Source organism: Rattus rattus, chromosome 14 (genome assembly GCF_011064425.1).
Source record: "Rattus rattus isolate New Zealand chromosome 14, Rrattus_CSIRO_v1, whole genome shotgun sequence".
NCBI lineage: Eukaryota > Metazoa > Chordata > Mammalia > Rodentia > Muridae > Rattus > Rattus rattus.
The window spans coordinates 49,168,897-49,185,922 of NC_046167.1; the positions used below are offsets into that span (position 1 = coordinate 49,168,897).

General features: G+C 46.9%; 1 protein-coding gene across 1 annotated transcript in view; it reads left to right on the top strand.

The window, feature by feature from the left end:
- The first annotated feature begins 5,032 nt into the window (after positions 1 to 5,032).
- Positions 5,033 to 17,026, top strand: part of Mboat1 (membrane bound O-acyltransferase domain containing 1) — a 106,428-nt gene continuing 94,434 nt past the window's right edge. Inside the window, 1 exon segment of the mRNA XM_032884535.1 lies at positions 5,033 to 5,295. Coding sequence (XP_032740426.1) covers positions 5,200 to 5,295 — 96 coding nt within the window. The 5' untranslated portion in view covers positions 5,033 to 5,199.

The window sequence follows — 17,026 nt, forward strand, 5'->3', positions numbered from 1 at the left end:
GGTGGCGTTATCTTTGATCTCCAGCCTGGAAAACCATGCTTGGTCAAAAACCAATAAGATAAGTCCAAACACACACCTATCAGTTGAGCTAAAACATGAAGAAACTGGAGCCTGGATTGCAAAATTTAAGTTCCTTGCAGCTTTGTGGGTAGTGTTGAAACCACTCAAAGCCCAAAGACAATGCTCGCTGTGGGGACGTCTCCACCCTCTCCAGATCATTTCTTACAGGTTGAACCGTCAGTTCAAATCACAGGCAAACAGTTTCTGCTTTTTCCTGAAGGTGGACTCCTAGCATAACAAAAAGATCTCTAGATAATTAAAAGTAGAAATGGGATCATGGAGTGCAGGTGTGGGGGTGTGGAGGTTGGAGAGATGGCTCAGCGGTTAAGAGCACGAACTGCTCTGCTCTTCCAGAGGTCCTGAGTTCAATTCCCAGCAACCACATGGTGGTTCACAACCTTGTAATGAGATCTGATGCCCTCTTCTGGTGTGTCTGAAGACAGCAATGGTGTACTTATATATAATAAATAAACAAATCTTTAAAAAGAAAAGAAATGGGATCATTGGCTTTATTTGCAGCTTTGCCATGTACCAGCTGAATAAGCCTGGTGACAGCAGCAAGTCACCAGTGACTTGGTACTCTTAAGAATAAAAACCGAGGGCTGGAGAGACGGCTCCGCGGTTAACAGCACTAACTGCTCTTCCAGAGGTCCTGAGTTCAATTCCCCAGCAACTGCACCATCCAATACACTCCTCTGCTGTGTGTCTGAAGACAGCTGCAGTGTACTCATATAAAAATGAATAAATAAAAATAAATCTTTAAAAAAAAGAATAAAAACAGAGATGGCATAGTAATAGAAGTGTGACCATCCTCGAGTCGTTGGTAGGATCAAAAAACAAAACAAAACAAAATCAAAGCCAAAACAAAACAAAACAAAACAACCCATACAAGTTCTCTGCCACTCTGAGTTGCCATTGTACAGACATATTAAGGGGCACGTTTAGCTTGACATGGGCTGTGAAGGACATTTTCATTGTCCTCTCAGGGGTTTGCATCTTTGAAGATTTTGAAGATGGCCTTAAACTTAGTTGTTCTTTGATTACTTTAGGTTGATGGGACAAGGGCTCGACTGGGGTTATTTCTGTATGTGTGTGGGGGAGGGCGGGGGAGCGGGTGGATAGGACTTGCTCTGTAGCCCCTGATGGTCTCGAACTCACGATCCTCTTCTGCCAGCCCGCTGGGTGTTGGGATTACAGTCGGGTGCTCCTGGTACGGTCCCTCCAACAGCAGTAGCATATACCTTTCCTGAACAGGCCGTGAACTTTATCAGAGCTTTCTGTACCTAACATTTAGTTTTTATCTTGTTGTGCTGTGGTAGATAACATTCATGTTCATGGAGATATCCACCCCCCTTCTCCTCTTTCTTCTCCTTTCCCCCCACCCCTGCTTGTTGGTTTGTTTATGATTTTAAGTGCATTTGCCCTTGGAGGTCAGATGAGTAAGGCTTCCTAGAGCTGGAGTAACAGGCAGTTGTGAACACTGACCTGGGCGCTGGGAAACAAACTCAGGTCTTTGGGTCCTCTGGGAGGGCAGCAAGTGCTCTCAATGACTGCACCACCTCTCTTGCTAGAAGAAAATTTCTATGAGTCCAAGGAACCTACATAACCTTATTTATGGAAGATATTTGCTTAAGAACACTAAGCCTCAGTCTACTGTTCATTTCTATCTAAGGGTTTCTTTCCCTTTCTTTAGCAAAGTCTAGATAATATCCTAGGCTGTCGCAAGACTTCTGGGCTCAAGGATGACCTGTCATCTTTCCCAGTAGCTATGACAGCAGGTACACTACCATGCCTCCCTTTTCATTTTTAAATAAGTGCTTGTAGCCCCTCTCTGATTTCAGTATCCCACTTCAGCACTCACTCACCTCATTTAAGATGAGTAGTATTTCAGGTTGGTTATCTTCCAGGGTTGATGCTTGGTGACTGTCTCGTTAGCTTCAAACGTATTCGTGTGTGTGTGTGTGTGTGTGTGTGTGTGTGTGTGTGTGTGCATATGTGTGTGTGTGCATATATGTGTGTGCATGTGCTTGTGCTGTGAGTCTTGGGAGTAGCATACTATAGACATTTCCCCTTGTTCCTTGGCAGAGGACATGAGTCTAAAACCTGTGGCCCACAGTCTGGTGTTGGCTGTAGCTTTCTAGAAATGGTCTTTCTAAACGTCAACAGTAAAGCCTGTGTTTCTGGGAGGAAGTTGTTGTCAGTGTTTTACGGGCTACCTATTTAATTTGAAACTTGAATCCACATTCGTAAAATCTACCCAAACTCACTGACTACATCTCTGGTTGGATATTTCTGCTAGCCAATCCTTGACTGGCAGCTTCCAGATGCTTCTCTTAGGCTCACAAAGCTCCCTTTTCCTTGGTTTTCTACACATCACCCCAGTGTCCCATGGTCCTAAAAGCCTCTTTAACAGCTAACATTTAGTGTTTCCTGGAGAGGGTGCTTATTATTATTATTTTTAATGAAATCTCAGGATATTGCTCAAGCTGGTCACCAACTTCAGCCTCAAATGATCCTGTGTCCTCCGCCTTGCACGCAGCAAGGACTACAGGGGCGTGGCTCGATGCCAGACAGTGTTGCTGTTTCTCTATTTTCACATTTTACTCACATATTAGGTGGAGAAAGGAGCGATCAGCAATGAACTTGCACATTTCTGCTGACCTTCAGAAAACACCAGTGTTTCTGTCGTCTTCATCGTATGTCTGGATGGGCATAAGGTGCCTCTTGGGCTTTTCTGGGCCAAAGGCAGGAAGCGGTATGGAACTGTCCAAGGAGGGCTCATGTTTCAAGGCTCGCTCCAGGGTGCTAAGAGACACCTCCCCCACCATGATGATGGACCATGGGTGGTGGGGGCCACTGAACCTTTCCACATGGAGCAGAGACGTTATAGTTCTGAAGCTGGTACACGGAGGCTGGAGGCACACGGGGGCTGGAGGCACAGGGGGGCTGGAGGGCACCGAGGCTAGAGGGACATTGGAGATTGGAGATTGGTGGAGGCAAGTGGGAGGTATGAGGTCAGAGGGTCGTCACACAGGGTCATTCTTCTTGTGTCCATGTCCCGGTATTCTGCTTACATCTCTCCAGAGGAAAAAGCACTCATTTCCTCCATAGCCGTTCACTGACTGTATGTACAGTACAGTAGAGACCTGTAAGCTCACAGGCACATGGCAACAACTCCAGTTCATCATCATCATCATCGTCATCGTCATTGTCATCATCATCATCATCTTGTAAAGATGCTGAGAAATAGCTTCAGCCTCAGTGTCTCTCCTCTGAGGAAGACTTCATGTTCAGCTACTTCCCACTCCTACAGAAAGGCTCTGATTTCCAGTCGCTCCATGGTCCAAGCAAAGGCTGCAGGGGCTGGCAAGATGTCTCAGTGGCTAAGGCCATTAAGAATGTTTCCGACTCCTCTGGAGGACTGGACTTCAGTTGCCAGCACTCATGATGAACTGCTCACTACTGCCTGTAACTCCAGCTCTGACTGACTTCTTCAGCTTCCACAGGCTGGAGCAGACACACAGACACACACAGACACACACAGACACACACAGACACACACAGACACACACACACACATACAGACACACACACAGACAGACACACAGACACACACACACAGACACACACACACAGACACACACACACACACAGACACACACAGACACACACACATATAGACACAGACAGACAGACACACACACACAGACACACACACAGACACACACACAGACACACAGACACACAGACACACACACACACACACACACACACACACACACACACACACACACAGAGGGATCTCTCAGTTTCTGACTTCCTTTCTGTCCAGTATGTAGGTTCCTGGGTGTTTCTCAAACTTCCAATGTGAGCAGCTACTCGAACACTGGCCTAGATGTAGCGGAAACCTGTGGGGTGCTGGAAGGGTCTCTCTGATGTTTTAAAAATATCTATCAGTGAGTTGAAAAGGATTTCTCAAGAAATAGTGATACAGAGCTGTTTCAGCAAGTGGAAGATCTGTCACCGCGTGCGTAGTAAACAGAGCTTACTGGAGAGAAAATCCAGAGTGAAATGGGACAAGTCACAGAAGCTAGCTGTCTGCAGTGTCTGCTTGCAGGAAGCAGGGGCAGTGGATTAGAGTGATGGAAACTGTGGCTTAACCAGAGAAGGTAAAGAAAGGCACCCTTGGGTGCCGGAGAGATGGCTCAGGACCTAAGAGCAATTGCTTTTGCTGCAGAGGACCTGAGTTCAATTCCCAGCACCCACTGGTGGCTCACAATTACCTGCAACTCCACGGTCTCCTCCAGTCTCTAGAGGCAACCACTCACATACACACACATATGTAAAGTAAAATAAACGCAGAGAGAGAGAGAGAGAGAGAGAGAGAGAGAGAGAGAGAGAGAGAGAGAGAGAGAGAGAGAGAAACACGAGAACCAGACAGGAGGACCAGGAATTCAGAACACAAACAACCAACAAACCAACAACACGGGAGAAAAATAGATAGGGAAGGAGGGATGAAGGGAAGGAGGTAGCAGGAGGAGAGGGGAGAAGGAGCAGAAGGAGAAGAATAATTTAGAGTGGAGCTTTATGGTTGGTGCACACCTGTAATTCCAGTATTTGGAAGTTCAGGGACAGTCTGGGCTACAGGAGATCCTGCCTCTAAACTGCAAATAAATAAATCTTTAAAATGTGAACAGAATGGCGGTGTTGGCTTGCTCGAAGGTCTCTTCTGGCTTCCGGAGTAGCAGCAGGAGCCGGGCCTGAAAAAAAGTGCACAGGACACCCCAGCTGCTTGGGAGGAGGGTGAGATGGCACCCGAGGAACCCGGATCGGGCCGCTGACTGCCGCGGGAAGGCCGGAGAGCTGGGGAACAGGCAGGGCGTCTCCTGGCTGCCCGGGGCCGGGCTCCTGGGGATCCGCGCCCCTCTCTGTCTGGCTCCTCCTCCGGGGCGTCCCCGACTGCTGGCCAATGGGCGGCAGGCGCCGTGGAGCGGGAAGCAGAACGCAGGGGCCCTGCCCTCCCAGGCGCAGGGTCCCGCAGCGCCAGGTCCGCGCCCTGGAGTCGGAGCCAGGTTCCCGCGAGCCCTCGAGGTGGCCAACGTGCAGCTCCGGGGCGACAGAGCACGCTGAAGATGCAGGATGGCAGCGCGGTCGCCCGCCAGCCTCTCCTATCGCACCACGGGCTCCACCTGCCTGCACCCGCTCAGCCAGCTCCTTGGCATCCCGCTAGATCAGGTAACAGCGTCCCACCAGCTATGCCGACCCTCTGTCTGGGGACAGGATTGCGGCCAGGTCTTCGCTCACAGCCTAGTTTACGGCCTTGAACCCTACACGTGCGAGAGCTTTTTCTTTCTCTTTTTTTCTGAGTCGGTTGCTTTTTGTGTGTGAAAACTATCCGTCCACCTATGCTAGCAAGTTGGACTGAACTTAAGTTTTGGTCTGTGATCGAATTCTTTAGAGGCGTGATTTATGAATCCAGCATCTCCCAACCAGTATAGTTAAGTCTTTGTGAGTTTTAAATTTAGGCGATCCTACTTTAAGACTAAGTCTGATCAAGCTGGGTGTGGTAGATCACGCCTTTAATCCTAGTTCTTCAGAGCCCAGGGCAGAAAAATTGCTGCGAATTCCTGTCTTCTCTGTCTAGGGTGCAGAGTGAGAAGCCTCAATCCCCAAACAAAAAGTAAAAAGCCTGACTAACCAGATGTGTAGGTATACAGTAAGGGATATGGTGATGACGTTTTTGTTTTGTTTGTTGAAACAGCATCTGGCCCTGTAGCCCAGACCGCCTTGGCACTCACTGAAGTTCAGGCTGACATAGAAGTCTCTATTTTGTCTAGGCTGGGCTAGAACTTGTGGCCATCCTCTTGCCACAGTGTGGAGATGCTTTTCTGATGGTCTTTATTACTCAGTTCTCATTCATCCCTGTTGTGAGAAGCTGTTGTGTAGGGCAGGTCCTGGGAGGAGAGGGGATGCGGGGAACTGCTCAGGAATCCCCTGCTACATTACAGGTAAAACTGGCAAGGGTAACCTGGAAAGGAATCTTGCCAAAGACAGCTGGGGTGTAGTTCGGTGGTTAGAGTTTGTAGTATCCTGGAGGGTCTGGTCTGGCTGTTGGCCTCAGTACTAGGGAAAGAAAAATCTTCCTGAGGTGTGTGTAGTCTTGCATTATTTCCTTTGTGCCCTCAGGCTATCTATGTCCCCTGTGTAGGATGCTTAATGGTTTAAATGGAATCAGGCAGGACAGGTTGCAGTAAGACCCTGCTCTCTTTACTAATCTGTTTCCGCTGAATTTCCCCAGTCGAGCTTCATTTGCTGGTATTGAGGCGCTCGTATTTCCAGCACTAGGGAAACAGGCAGGAAGATTGCTTCAAGCTGGAGGGCTGCTAGGCCCTGTGGAGAGTACCAAGCCAGTGTGGGCTACATAGTAAAACCCTGGCTCAAAGATGCAAAACAAAACAAAATCTCCTGTTCTTAGAGCTGTTTCCATCTTTCCTTCTGTCTATCTGTCCTTCCTTCCTTCCTTCCTTCCTTCCTTCCTTCCTTCCTTCCTTCCTTCCTTTTCATACTAGAGTTACCTGTACCTGCAGCCTCTTCTGTTTGCATTCCTTTGACAATGAGGAAGTTGGACTTGGCTGTTTGCATTACTCACAGGGTCGCCCTCATCCTAACTCTTAGGTTCTCATTACTGCCTTCTCATCAGTTGCAAAACCTGGAGAATCAGGAACTTGGTAGAAGTACCAGGTATTAAGTCAATTACTCTTCACTTTGTCCCAGGGACCCTGGCAGGGGCAGGCACAAGAGCTAATTCCTTCATTCGGCAACTAAATGTATTTGTTGCTGAATTTCCATAGGATGAGTTCATTTTGCATTGACCTCTCTAATTTCTAGTAGAACCTATAGTAATTAGAAAATTTTACAATCTATTTTACAGGGTAGGCTCCCCCCCCCCAGGAAGAAATGGATTGGTGAAGGGCAAATTGAGCAGGGGGTGCTGGTGTGTTATTAAGCCTCTGGCTGCATTCACCTCTGTCCCCAAACTCCAGAGTTTTTGTAAAAGTTACCCTGGTTTTTAGAAGAGACTTATTACTTTAAAGTGTGTGTGTGTGTGTGTGTGTGTGTGTGTGTGTGTGTGTGTATGTTCATGTGTGGGTATATGTACATGAGTGCACGTGCCCACCAAGGTCAGAATAGAGTCTTGGACCCCCTGAAGCTGGGGTGCAAGCGTGTGTGAGCTGCCGGATGTGGGTGCTGGGACCTGAACTGGGTGCTCTGAAGGAGCTGCCTTTGCTTTTAACCTCCGAGCCATCGATCCAGCCCCCAAAGTAGCCCTGGTTTTAACTTATGAAAAGGAAGAAAAGAGTACTCCAGACATGAGGGGTTTAGTTCAGTCCATAAATGAATTTGGATTATCATGGGATGGATGGAAAATCATAAGGAACACCTGGTGTCTCTGAGATCCTGGGTCAACCTTTCTAGCTGGGTCAGTCTGAGCAACTTGGTAGAAGTGTTAATCATATGACACCCCAAATCCCTTGTTATTAACCTGGGGAAAATCCCAAGCCATAAGTAGTATGATTTGGGGGCAAACTGTGGCAGTAGGCTTGTCTTTGAAGCCTTTTCTCAGTGTCTTAAGATTTCATGTTCCTAATGGGAACAGAGGCTGTCCCAAAAGCTGTTGCCTGTACATGGGCTATGTTCTTCTAGCTGGGCTGCCCTGTCTGGCCTCGTTGGGAAAGGATGCATTTAGCCCTGCAGAAATTTTATGTTCCTGGGTCGGGGGGCTACCTGCTTAGAGGAGAAGGGGATGAGGAGTGGGGAGAAGGATTGTGGGAGGGGTGACTGGGAGGGGGGCAGTGGGCAGGATGTAAAGAGAATAAGTAAAAAAAAAAAATAAATTAAAAGAGGACTTCATGTTCCTGTTTGTAACTTCTAGGAAATTGCATTTCTGCGATTGCCCCTGTCTCTGGGGTTCTCTGCGTTGGAGAGAAAACTGAGCAGTAGCCAGTGCTTGCTGCTCTTCCAGAGAACCTGACTTTGGTTTCCTTCCCCTGTATCAGGCCGCTCACCAACTCCAGCTCCAGAGGATCCCACACCTTCTGCTCCACGGTCACCCACAGGCATGAGTGTGCACGCATCCACATACAGATCCACATACCTACATGTACAGATGCACGCACATGCACACACGTTCATCAAGAGAAAACAAGTCTTTACAGACGTGTCTTATCTGCACCCCCCTGGACTGTCCTCTGTGTTCTGGTTTGTGAGGGAAGCTCTGTATTGCTGGTCACCAGTGTCTGTGTACCTGTTCCTTTGGGCGATGGGAAATAGGGATGCTGTGTGCAGTTACATCATCTATGATGGAAGCCTACAGCTTTTTCCCCTGGGGACTTGGCTAGCCAGAAAAGGAGAGACACTGCAATTCCAATGGAATATAGGAACTGGGGATGTCTCAGGGTTTCCACTGTGTGCATGTGTTGGCTGAAAACTGCATGTGTTATGGGCTCCAGATGGCTCAGTGGGTAAAGCACCTGACGTTAGTCTGATGACTTGAGTTCAATCCCAGGAACTCATCCGATGAGAGGAGAAAACCGATTTCCACCAAATATCCTCTCATGCACGCACACTCGTATTTTATAGAAATGAAGACAATACCAAAGCTGTATTTTTAAATGAGCCGTTGTCTGTGTGGACATAGGATTATCTAGACACTGAGCTTCACTGACTCATGGAATGACTCTGAGATTAGAGTAGCCAGGGTTTAAGGGTTTAACAGAGAGGCCAGTATATGAGGACTCATACGGCCGGAGAGATGACTCAGTGGTTAGAGTGCTTGCTACTCTAGCCGATGGCCTGGCTTTAGTTCCAGCACCCATGCAGAGGCTACAACCCTTGTAACCCTACTTACAGGGGAATCTGACTTTCTCTTCTGACTTCGAGGGTACAGGGCAGGCGTGTGCTATACATACATACACACACATACATACATACATACATACATACACGCAGGCAAAGTGCTCATACACATGAAAATAAATATTATTATTATTGTTTTTGTTGTTACTGTAAGTGCACTCGTGAAGACTAGCTTTGGAGACCTGACACTAGGCTAATGGCGACCCAGCAGAAAATTATTACGCGGAGATCTATGACTTTGTGTTTCCTGCAGCTTTCGGTCACCTGGTTGAAGTCCTTGGGTATGCTTGGAAAATGCAGCCTTCGGTTCTGTTCTTATCTAAGTCTTGCCCTACATTAAAATCTTGGCTCACGTTCCACAGCCATTGTTAAATCCATTAAATATTTATTTAGTCTTGTTAGTACCAGGTACTTGGCTGTGTGGCGAAATAACATCAAGGTCCCCATTCCAGAAGAGTACATCAGCAGAGGAGAGGCAGTGTGGACTACAAAGGTTGTGGTTGGCACCTCAGGGGAGCAGGAAGGGAAGTGCCCAGGACACATTTGACTCCTGGGAGATTTACTGTGTACAAGCAAGGCACTGGGTGAGAGTCACTGTATATTGTGACTTTGCTGAATTTGTAGTCTTGATTTCAAAGTCTTGTTTTTTGCATGAGTTTAGATTTTGTCCTTCCTCCCAGGGGATTTTAGATGTCCAACAAGTGTCTGTTGTTCATAACAGTAGATGCCAATGTTGTCAATTGTCAATACCCATGCAGAACATGGTATTTTGATTTTGTGATTTTTTTTTAGACCTGGAGACTAAATCCAGGGCCTTGAAAACACTCGGGCACAGTCTCCACCAAAAAGACATTCCCAGCCCAGAGACCTTGTATTTAAAGGGCACAGATTGATTGGCCTTTTGGAAGAAGGTGCCCCATTATCTGGAGCCTCCAAACTGTGACCTGGGTTTGTTCCAGCTCAGCTCAGCTCAGGATGGGTGTGAACATCATCAGGACCCAGGCCTTCCCACCCCCATCATCAGGACCCAGGCCTTCCCACCCCCATCATCAGGACCCAGGGCTTCCTACCCCCATCCCGGCTGCTCTCCATCCTTCTTCCCTCTCTTTTTCCTGATTCTTCTTTGGCTTCAGTGATATTTTGCAGTGATATTTCTGATCTCTTCTCAGTTAATATTCCTGTCAGTGGTGGATGTCAAAAATGACAGGGTTGCAGGAGGAAATTAATCTAGGTAGGCCACAGACCACGTCCATCAAGTGTCTGTTGTGTTCTGAGGGTTTCCAGAGTCATGGGAAACAGTGATTCAAGCCGGAGTAAAATGATGCTAGCCCTAAAAGCTCTCTTGGGATGAGTGTCACCTGGACTAACAGAGTCCTCAGGCTTGTTAGCAATAACACATCTAAGCCGGGTGTGGCGGCTAACAACTGTAATTTTCACAGTTAGAGGCTAAGGCAGGACTCCCAAGCCCATCTGGTCTATAGAGGGAATCTGAGGGAAGAAATAGAAGGGTTTAAAGTATGAAAAGATTCTCATAATATCAATGATACAGGAGGTCATTGATGAAGGAGGTTAGGACGCAGGGTGGAGCAAGGGCTCTGAGGACTGGTGAAGGTTTGGAGAGATCATTAAGGGGGCTGCATTCGTTTCTTTTCTCATCTCTGTGACAAAATATCTGAAAAGAAACAGCTTGTGAGAGGAAAGACATACTTTGGCCTATATGAAGTGTACAGTCCATCATGGAGGGGAAGGGAGGTGATGGGAGACACTCAGGGGAAACATCAGGTCCAGCCTGTCAAGGCAGGGAAGGTGGAAGGTGGGAGAGACTCGGTGGAAGTAGAGGCTTGGGATAGTCGCTTCTTCAGAGCCACAGGGATGGGGAAAATAGAGAACAAGAAGCAATGCCGGACTGTCAACCTCAGGGCCACTCAGCATCCCATTTTCTGTAGTGACACTTCACCTCCCTAAGATTTCAAACCAGTGCCACCTTCTGGGGACCAAGCATTCAATCATAGGAACCTGTGGGGGAACATTGCACACCCAAATCACAACAGGGGGATTAGAGAAAGAGGTCAGCTTAGTGCGCATTAATCAACTCGCTGGAAATGAAATTTTTAGTTGTTTACTATGCCTGAGTGCATACATAGATACATGTGTGCATGTGCCGGTGTATGTGTGTGTGTGTGTACACACGTGTGTGAGTGAGTGTGTTCAGAGGCATAAACATGTCTGTGGAAGCCAGAGCACACTTCCGGTGTATTCTCAGGGTCACCATGCATCTCCTTTGAGACTGGAGCTTTCATTGGCCTGGAGCTCACCAACTAAGCTAGGTCGGCTGACCAGCCAGCCTATCCTCCTGTCCCTACATCACCAAGGCTACACTTATAAGTGTGCTATCACTTCAAGAATTTCTACGCAGGTGCTTGGAATCAAAATCCCTTATGCTTGTAAGGGATGCTCTTTACTGACTGAGCCATCTCCTCTGGCCGTCCGACTTTTAGAGCATGAACCACACATTTGTGTCTCTTTCAACAGCTCCTTCCAGGTGCAATGTGGGACAGGTGAGGTTTTCAGAGAAGGCTCTTGCAAAGTTAAGCAGGGGTGTTGAAGGCCGCTGACAAGTAGGTAACAGTGAAAAGGAGAGAAAGCCGTGAGGAACTTAAAGGATTAGGTGCAGGGTAAGCTTGAGCAGGGAGTGTACACGGGGGTCAGGGTAAAAATCAAGGCCGTCTACACAAGACAGAGGTAGTGGGGCGTGTCGTGGTTGAAGTTACGCATGTGCATTTGAGGCCTGGCGCTGGAGAAGATCCTGAGGTATGTAAGATCTCAGGATTGTGGAAGTTTTCCAGCATCAGGAAGACAAGAGGAGAATATAACCAACTGTGCCAGCCTTCCTGCATGAAGTTATCTCATTGAATGCTAGCAGTGGGAGGAGTCTGCAAGGAGGAGGGGCTTTGCAGAATGCTGAAGAAAAAAAAAAAAAAGATCCCAGGCAGCTGTGGGGGTTTTGGAAAAGCACTGACCCGTTCTCTAGACGTTGGCTTTTCAATTTAAGTGGTAAAATGGGAGCAAAGTGAGGTTAGCAGTGGGAGGGGGAGGATGAGTCACAGAGGAGGTCAGGGGCAGCACACTGCACTGGTGAAAGTTGAGAACTGGAGTCCCATGCCCTGTCTGAGGTTAGGGCAATGGCCTAGGTCTAGGGAGGTGCAGGTGTCTCCCTGAAACCCCAGAATCCAGTGAGTCCAGTGACCCACCTCTGAGGCTGTAGTCTTTCTTAGAGCGGTATATGACTGAGGTGCGAAGTCCCTTATGCTTCTGAAGAGAGGACAATGGGGAGGTAGAATGTGGCTTGGGAAGCAGCTAGAGAACATCACGTGGGCGTGTTATGTCCACACGTGTATAAGCTTTCTGTCCCATGCAGGTGGAGAGGACAAGGTTGGGGGGATACCCCTCGTTCAAGTCATCTCCTTTCAGACCGGTACCCCATAGCCATGAATAGGGAGGATAAACATTCTCCATCCTAGGGTCTACAGAATACCCCTTATGCAGAATATTGGTTTAGGCCACGGTGTGGTGGCCTGAAGGTAGGACTGATAGGTCATATATGTGACCATAAAGGCTCTGTGTCCTCACCACATGGTGTCCCAGCCACACTGAGCCATTTTCTCACCACAGCGGATGGTTGATATCCTGTCCCCCCAATGTCTTCACAGCCTTTTGCACATACTCCCCCGACCCCCGACATGTTATTTCTAGTCTGTGCCTTCCTGTCTACTATCTCCCATCCCCCTGTCCTCCTGTTCCACACGGCTTGGAAGAGCTCTTGGTTTTTTTCCGTGGTTCTTTTTGAGACCGTTGTGATTATTATATTTTAAAATTTATACAGATACCTGAGGACTGCTCAGCTGGGCACAGCGTCTTAGAATTTGAAAGCAGCTAGGTTTGAATGAGAATACAGTCACCTGACTAGAAAAAGGAATACAACAGGGGCTGTCATCTTGTATAAATGACTGCATTCATGCCTAAGGTACATTTGGTTTTCTAAAAAGAAAATTACGCTGGGTATGGTGTCACATGCCTGTAATCTCAGCATGAGACAGAGACAGAAGCAGAGGCAGGGGCAGGGGCAGGGGCAGGGGCAGAGAGGCAGAGAGGCAGGCAGAGAGAGGCAGAGAGGCAGAGAGAGGCAGAGAGGGAAGAGGGGCAGAGAGGCAGAGAGGCAGAGAGACAGAGGGGCAGAGGGGCAGAGAGGCAGAGAGGCAGAGAAGCCAACCTGGTTTACAAAATGAGTTCCAGGACAGCCAGGGCTATAGAGAGAGAGATATTCCCCTCAAGTGTCAAAAAACAAACAAACAGATGAATGAATGAACAAAAATCCAAAAACAAAAATTATCATCTTGTACCTGGTTTACATTTTATTGGTATTCACAATAAATGGAGAATACTTTTGCAGCTGATTTATTTTTTGTAGTTTATATAATACAATAGCAATAAACACAAAGCATTGTTTCCCTTATAATTGTTCCAACTTATAAAGTCAAGGTGTGTGTGTGTGTGTGATTGTGTGTGTGTGATTGATTGTGTGTGTGATTGTGTGTCTGTTTGTGTGTGTGTGTGATTGTCTCTGTGTGTGTGTGTGTGTGTGTGTGTGTGTGTGTGATTGAACCCATGGCTGAGCCATATCTCTGAACCCCCACTCTTGGTTCTTCAGACACCCCTCTCTTATTATTGGGCCACTCCCTCACGTCTTAGGTGTGCATTTATCATTCAGTGTTTTCTGCCCTGCCCAACACTGACAGGCTTACTTGCGAAGTTATGCACTGAGTACCCTAAGTGCTCACTGGCCAAGTACACCCCGGCCTAGTGTGAGGTGCAGAGATTAAAGTGATCTGTGCCCTCCAGGAGGACCTGTAGATGCTTGTTAAACTGCTCTCTTGGTGTGTCAAAGTATTCAGTATGTGTGCACTCCACTCCTCAGGCCTTGAGGCCTAGAAGGAATGCTCTAGGAGAAGGCGAGGGAAAAGAAGAATTTGTGGGGGATATCGGGCAAGGTGGGATAAGCAGAATATTCCAGAAAGAAGCCGTTTCAGCACAGGCCTGGAGACTTCAGAAAGAATCACATTCTATGTGGGTTGCAGTCACCATCACAGAGCAGAATGTCAGCAAACCGAGTTAAAAAACCCGATTGTCTTTTCTTAGGAGTTTAGGAATCTGAGTTGAACAGAGGAGGTGGCTTTACAGGCAGAAAAACCAAGGAAAGCAGAAACCAGAAACAAACACAGGCCGGTCGTGTGGTGTGAGAGACACTTTTCAGGGCCAGTGGGATGGAACGGCAGGTAAAGGTGCTTGTCACCAAGCCTGACTGTGTAAACACACACACACACACACACACACAGACACACACACACACACACACACACACACACACACAGACACACACACACAGAGACACACACACAGACACACACACACAGACACACACACACACAGACACACACACACACAGACACACACACACACACACACACACACACAGACACAGACACACACACACACACACACACACACACACACACACACACACACACACACACACACACACACACACACACACACACACACACACACACAGACAGACACACACACACAGACACACACACACACAGACACACACACACAGACACACACACACACACACACACACACAGACACACACACACAGACACACACACACACACACACACACACACACAGACATAGACACACCCACACACACACACACAGACATACACACACACACACACACACACACACACAGACATACACACACACACACACACATACAGAGAGAGAGAGAGAGAGAGAGAGAGAGAGAGAGATATGCAGAGACACGCACATACATACACTACACAAATTAAAAAGAAAAACAAGTAGTAAACTCAAAATTATTTAACATACAAGGCTAGAAAAAGGCAGGGCTTCCGTGTGCAGTAGCTTAGATTTCCTGAGTCGAGAGATCTGTCTTTTTGTTTTTTTTTTTTTTCTTGAAAAGCTTTCTTGTAGCACGGGATGGTTGGTAGGAATTGAACCCAGGGCTTCATGCATGCTAGTCAAGTATTTCAATAACTGAGCTGCATCCAACTCCTGGAGACCTATGTAAGCATGGCTTGTCGCAAGCCCTTCTTAAACAAGCAAACAAACAAACAAACAAACAGCCGCTTGTCCACCGTGATGCTGGTGTGTGTGGGGATCCTCACACCAGTGACCCTGGTCTGGTTTATAAGTTGCTGGGTGGAGAGCAGGAGCTAATTCTCAACAAAGGCCTCGGTAAATATTTTAAGTAACATCAGAGAGTTCCAGTGTGAGGCACCTTGGTATGCTTACCACAAAGTAGGACCTAAATCTGTGCGTGTTGAATTGTGTTGGAATTTTATTTACATTTTTGGTCTGGAATAAATGACTAAGTTGGGATAAATGTGGAAGCAGGTTTTTTTTTTTTTTTTTTTTTTTTGCCAAGGGCATTAGGAGCCTGAATTTATTTATTTAGAGCCTGAATTTCATTCTAATTAGATCTATCTCTGGTTTCTGGCCCCATTACTGGTAATTCAATTATGCTTAATTTTAGCATCCTCTGTTTCTGATCTCCTCGTGTGCAGTACCACACCTGGATAGAAGTACTGTTGATTTCTGTGCCGTTTCTGGATAAGTTGTCTCTGATTTATGTTGGACTATGTGTACTGCTTTTCTGTCTAAGGTCAAATCACACCTACAAACCTCTCAAATACGCTATGCCACCGTCCTTGATCGAACACTATAAGCAAACTTGCAGGGAGAGATTAGACGTGAAGAGATAGCATCTGGACATAGCTCTGGTGACAGCCACTGGCCCACATTCAGTGTGTGTCATTCAGAAAAGTGATTATGGATTTTGGAGATCTGTTTAAGCAAGTTAGGCCTCTGAGTAGATAAGATATAGGAAAAACTTTCGTCAGCCTAATGACAGTTTCTAGAACTTTTGCCAGGAGCACAAGACTAGGCTTCGAGTAAAAATGTGTTTCATTACAAGACTGCCATCCCCCAGGCTGAACTTCGACTGCCCCAGACGACTATTAATGTGCTTTCAGTTCTAAAAAAAAAAAAAACCAAAGCGAGCTTGGTGAATCATTGACCAACTTCCTTGTAATACCGGAGCCTGAGCTCTGTTTCTTAGCTCCTTAAGTTTTCGGTGGTTAATTTTCTTCATGTGTTTGTAATCCTGTCTGACTTAGGTGTGGATTCGAGTCCACGGTAACGTCACCGCAGCTTAAAATACTGAATTGCGATGTCTGGGCTGAGCTGCTAAGGCCACTGTCATCTCCCACCTTCTAAAACAACACAGGGCTCTGAGCCCAGGTTCCAGTCCAGTTTGGAAAAATCGAGAGACAAAGGGTGTGATGTGCCTGCTTTCTGCTCACTCCAGACTCATTTCATGGTAGAGGTTAAGGTTAAAAATGCTCTCAAGACTCTCTTTTTCCTTCCATGCTTAGTCCTTCTTGATCATTTTGCAGTTTCAACCTGTGGCAAATGACTCAGCAGGGTGAGTCAGCGGAGGTGCTCAGAGAGGGGCTGCAAAGAGGCGCTCGCCCCATCCAAAGGTCACTTGTCCCAGTCAAAACTCCTCTGTTCCTAAGACTTTATTTTTTTAATTGAAAAGTATCAGTTTAATACAAGTATTAGTTTTATTCTTTTTCTTACTCACTGAAGCCAATAACAATCTACTATGTATCTTTCAAATATATTAAATGCTTCATCACTAATTTTGTTGTTGTTGTAGATGACTTTTGAAAATTCACCTGTCAGTTAGGCATGGCTACTCTTGAGGATTATGGCACTCTAGAGGCAGAGGCTGAGGCTGCAGGATCGCTAAGAGTTTGATGCCAGCCTGAGATACATAGTTGAGTTCTAGGCCAGCCTTGGTATAGAGTGAGACAGCATCTCAAAAACAAACAAACAAACAAACAAACAACCCCCCCAAAACCAAAAGGCAATTAAACAAAACCTTAGCTTTTACACT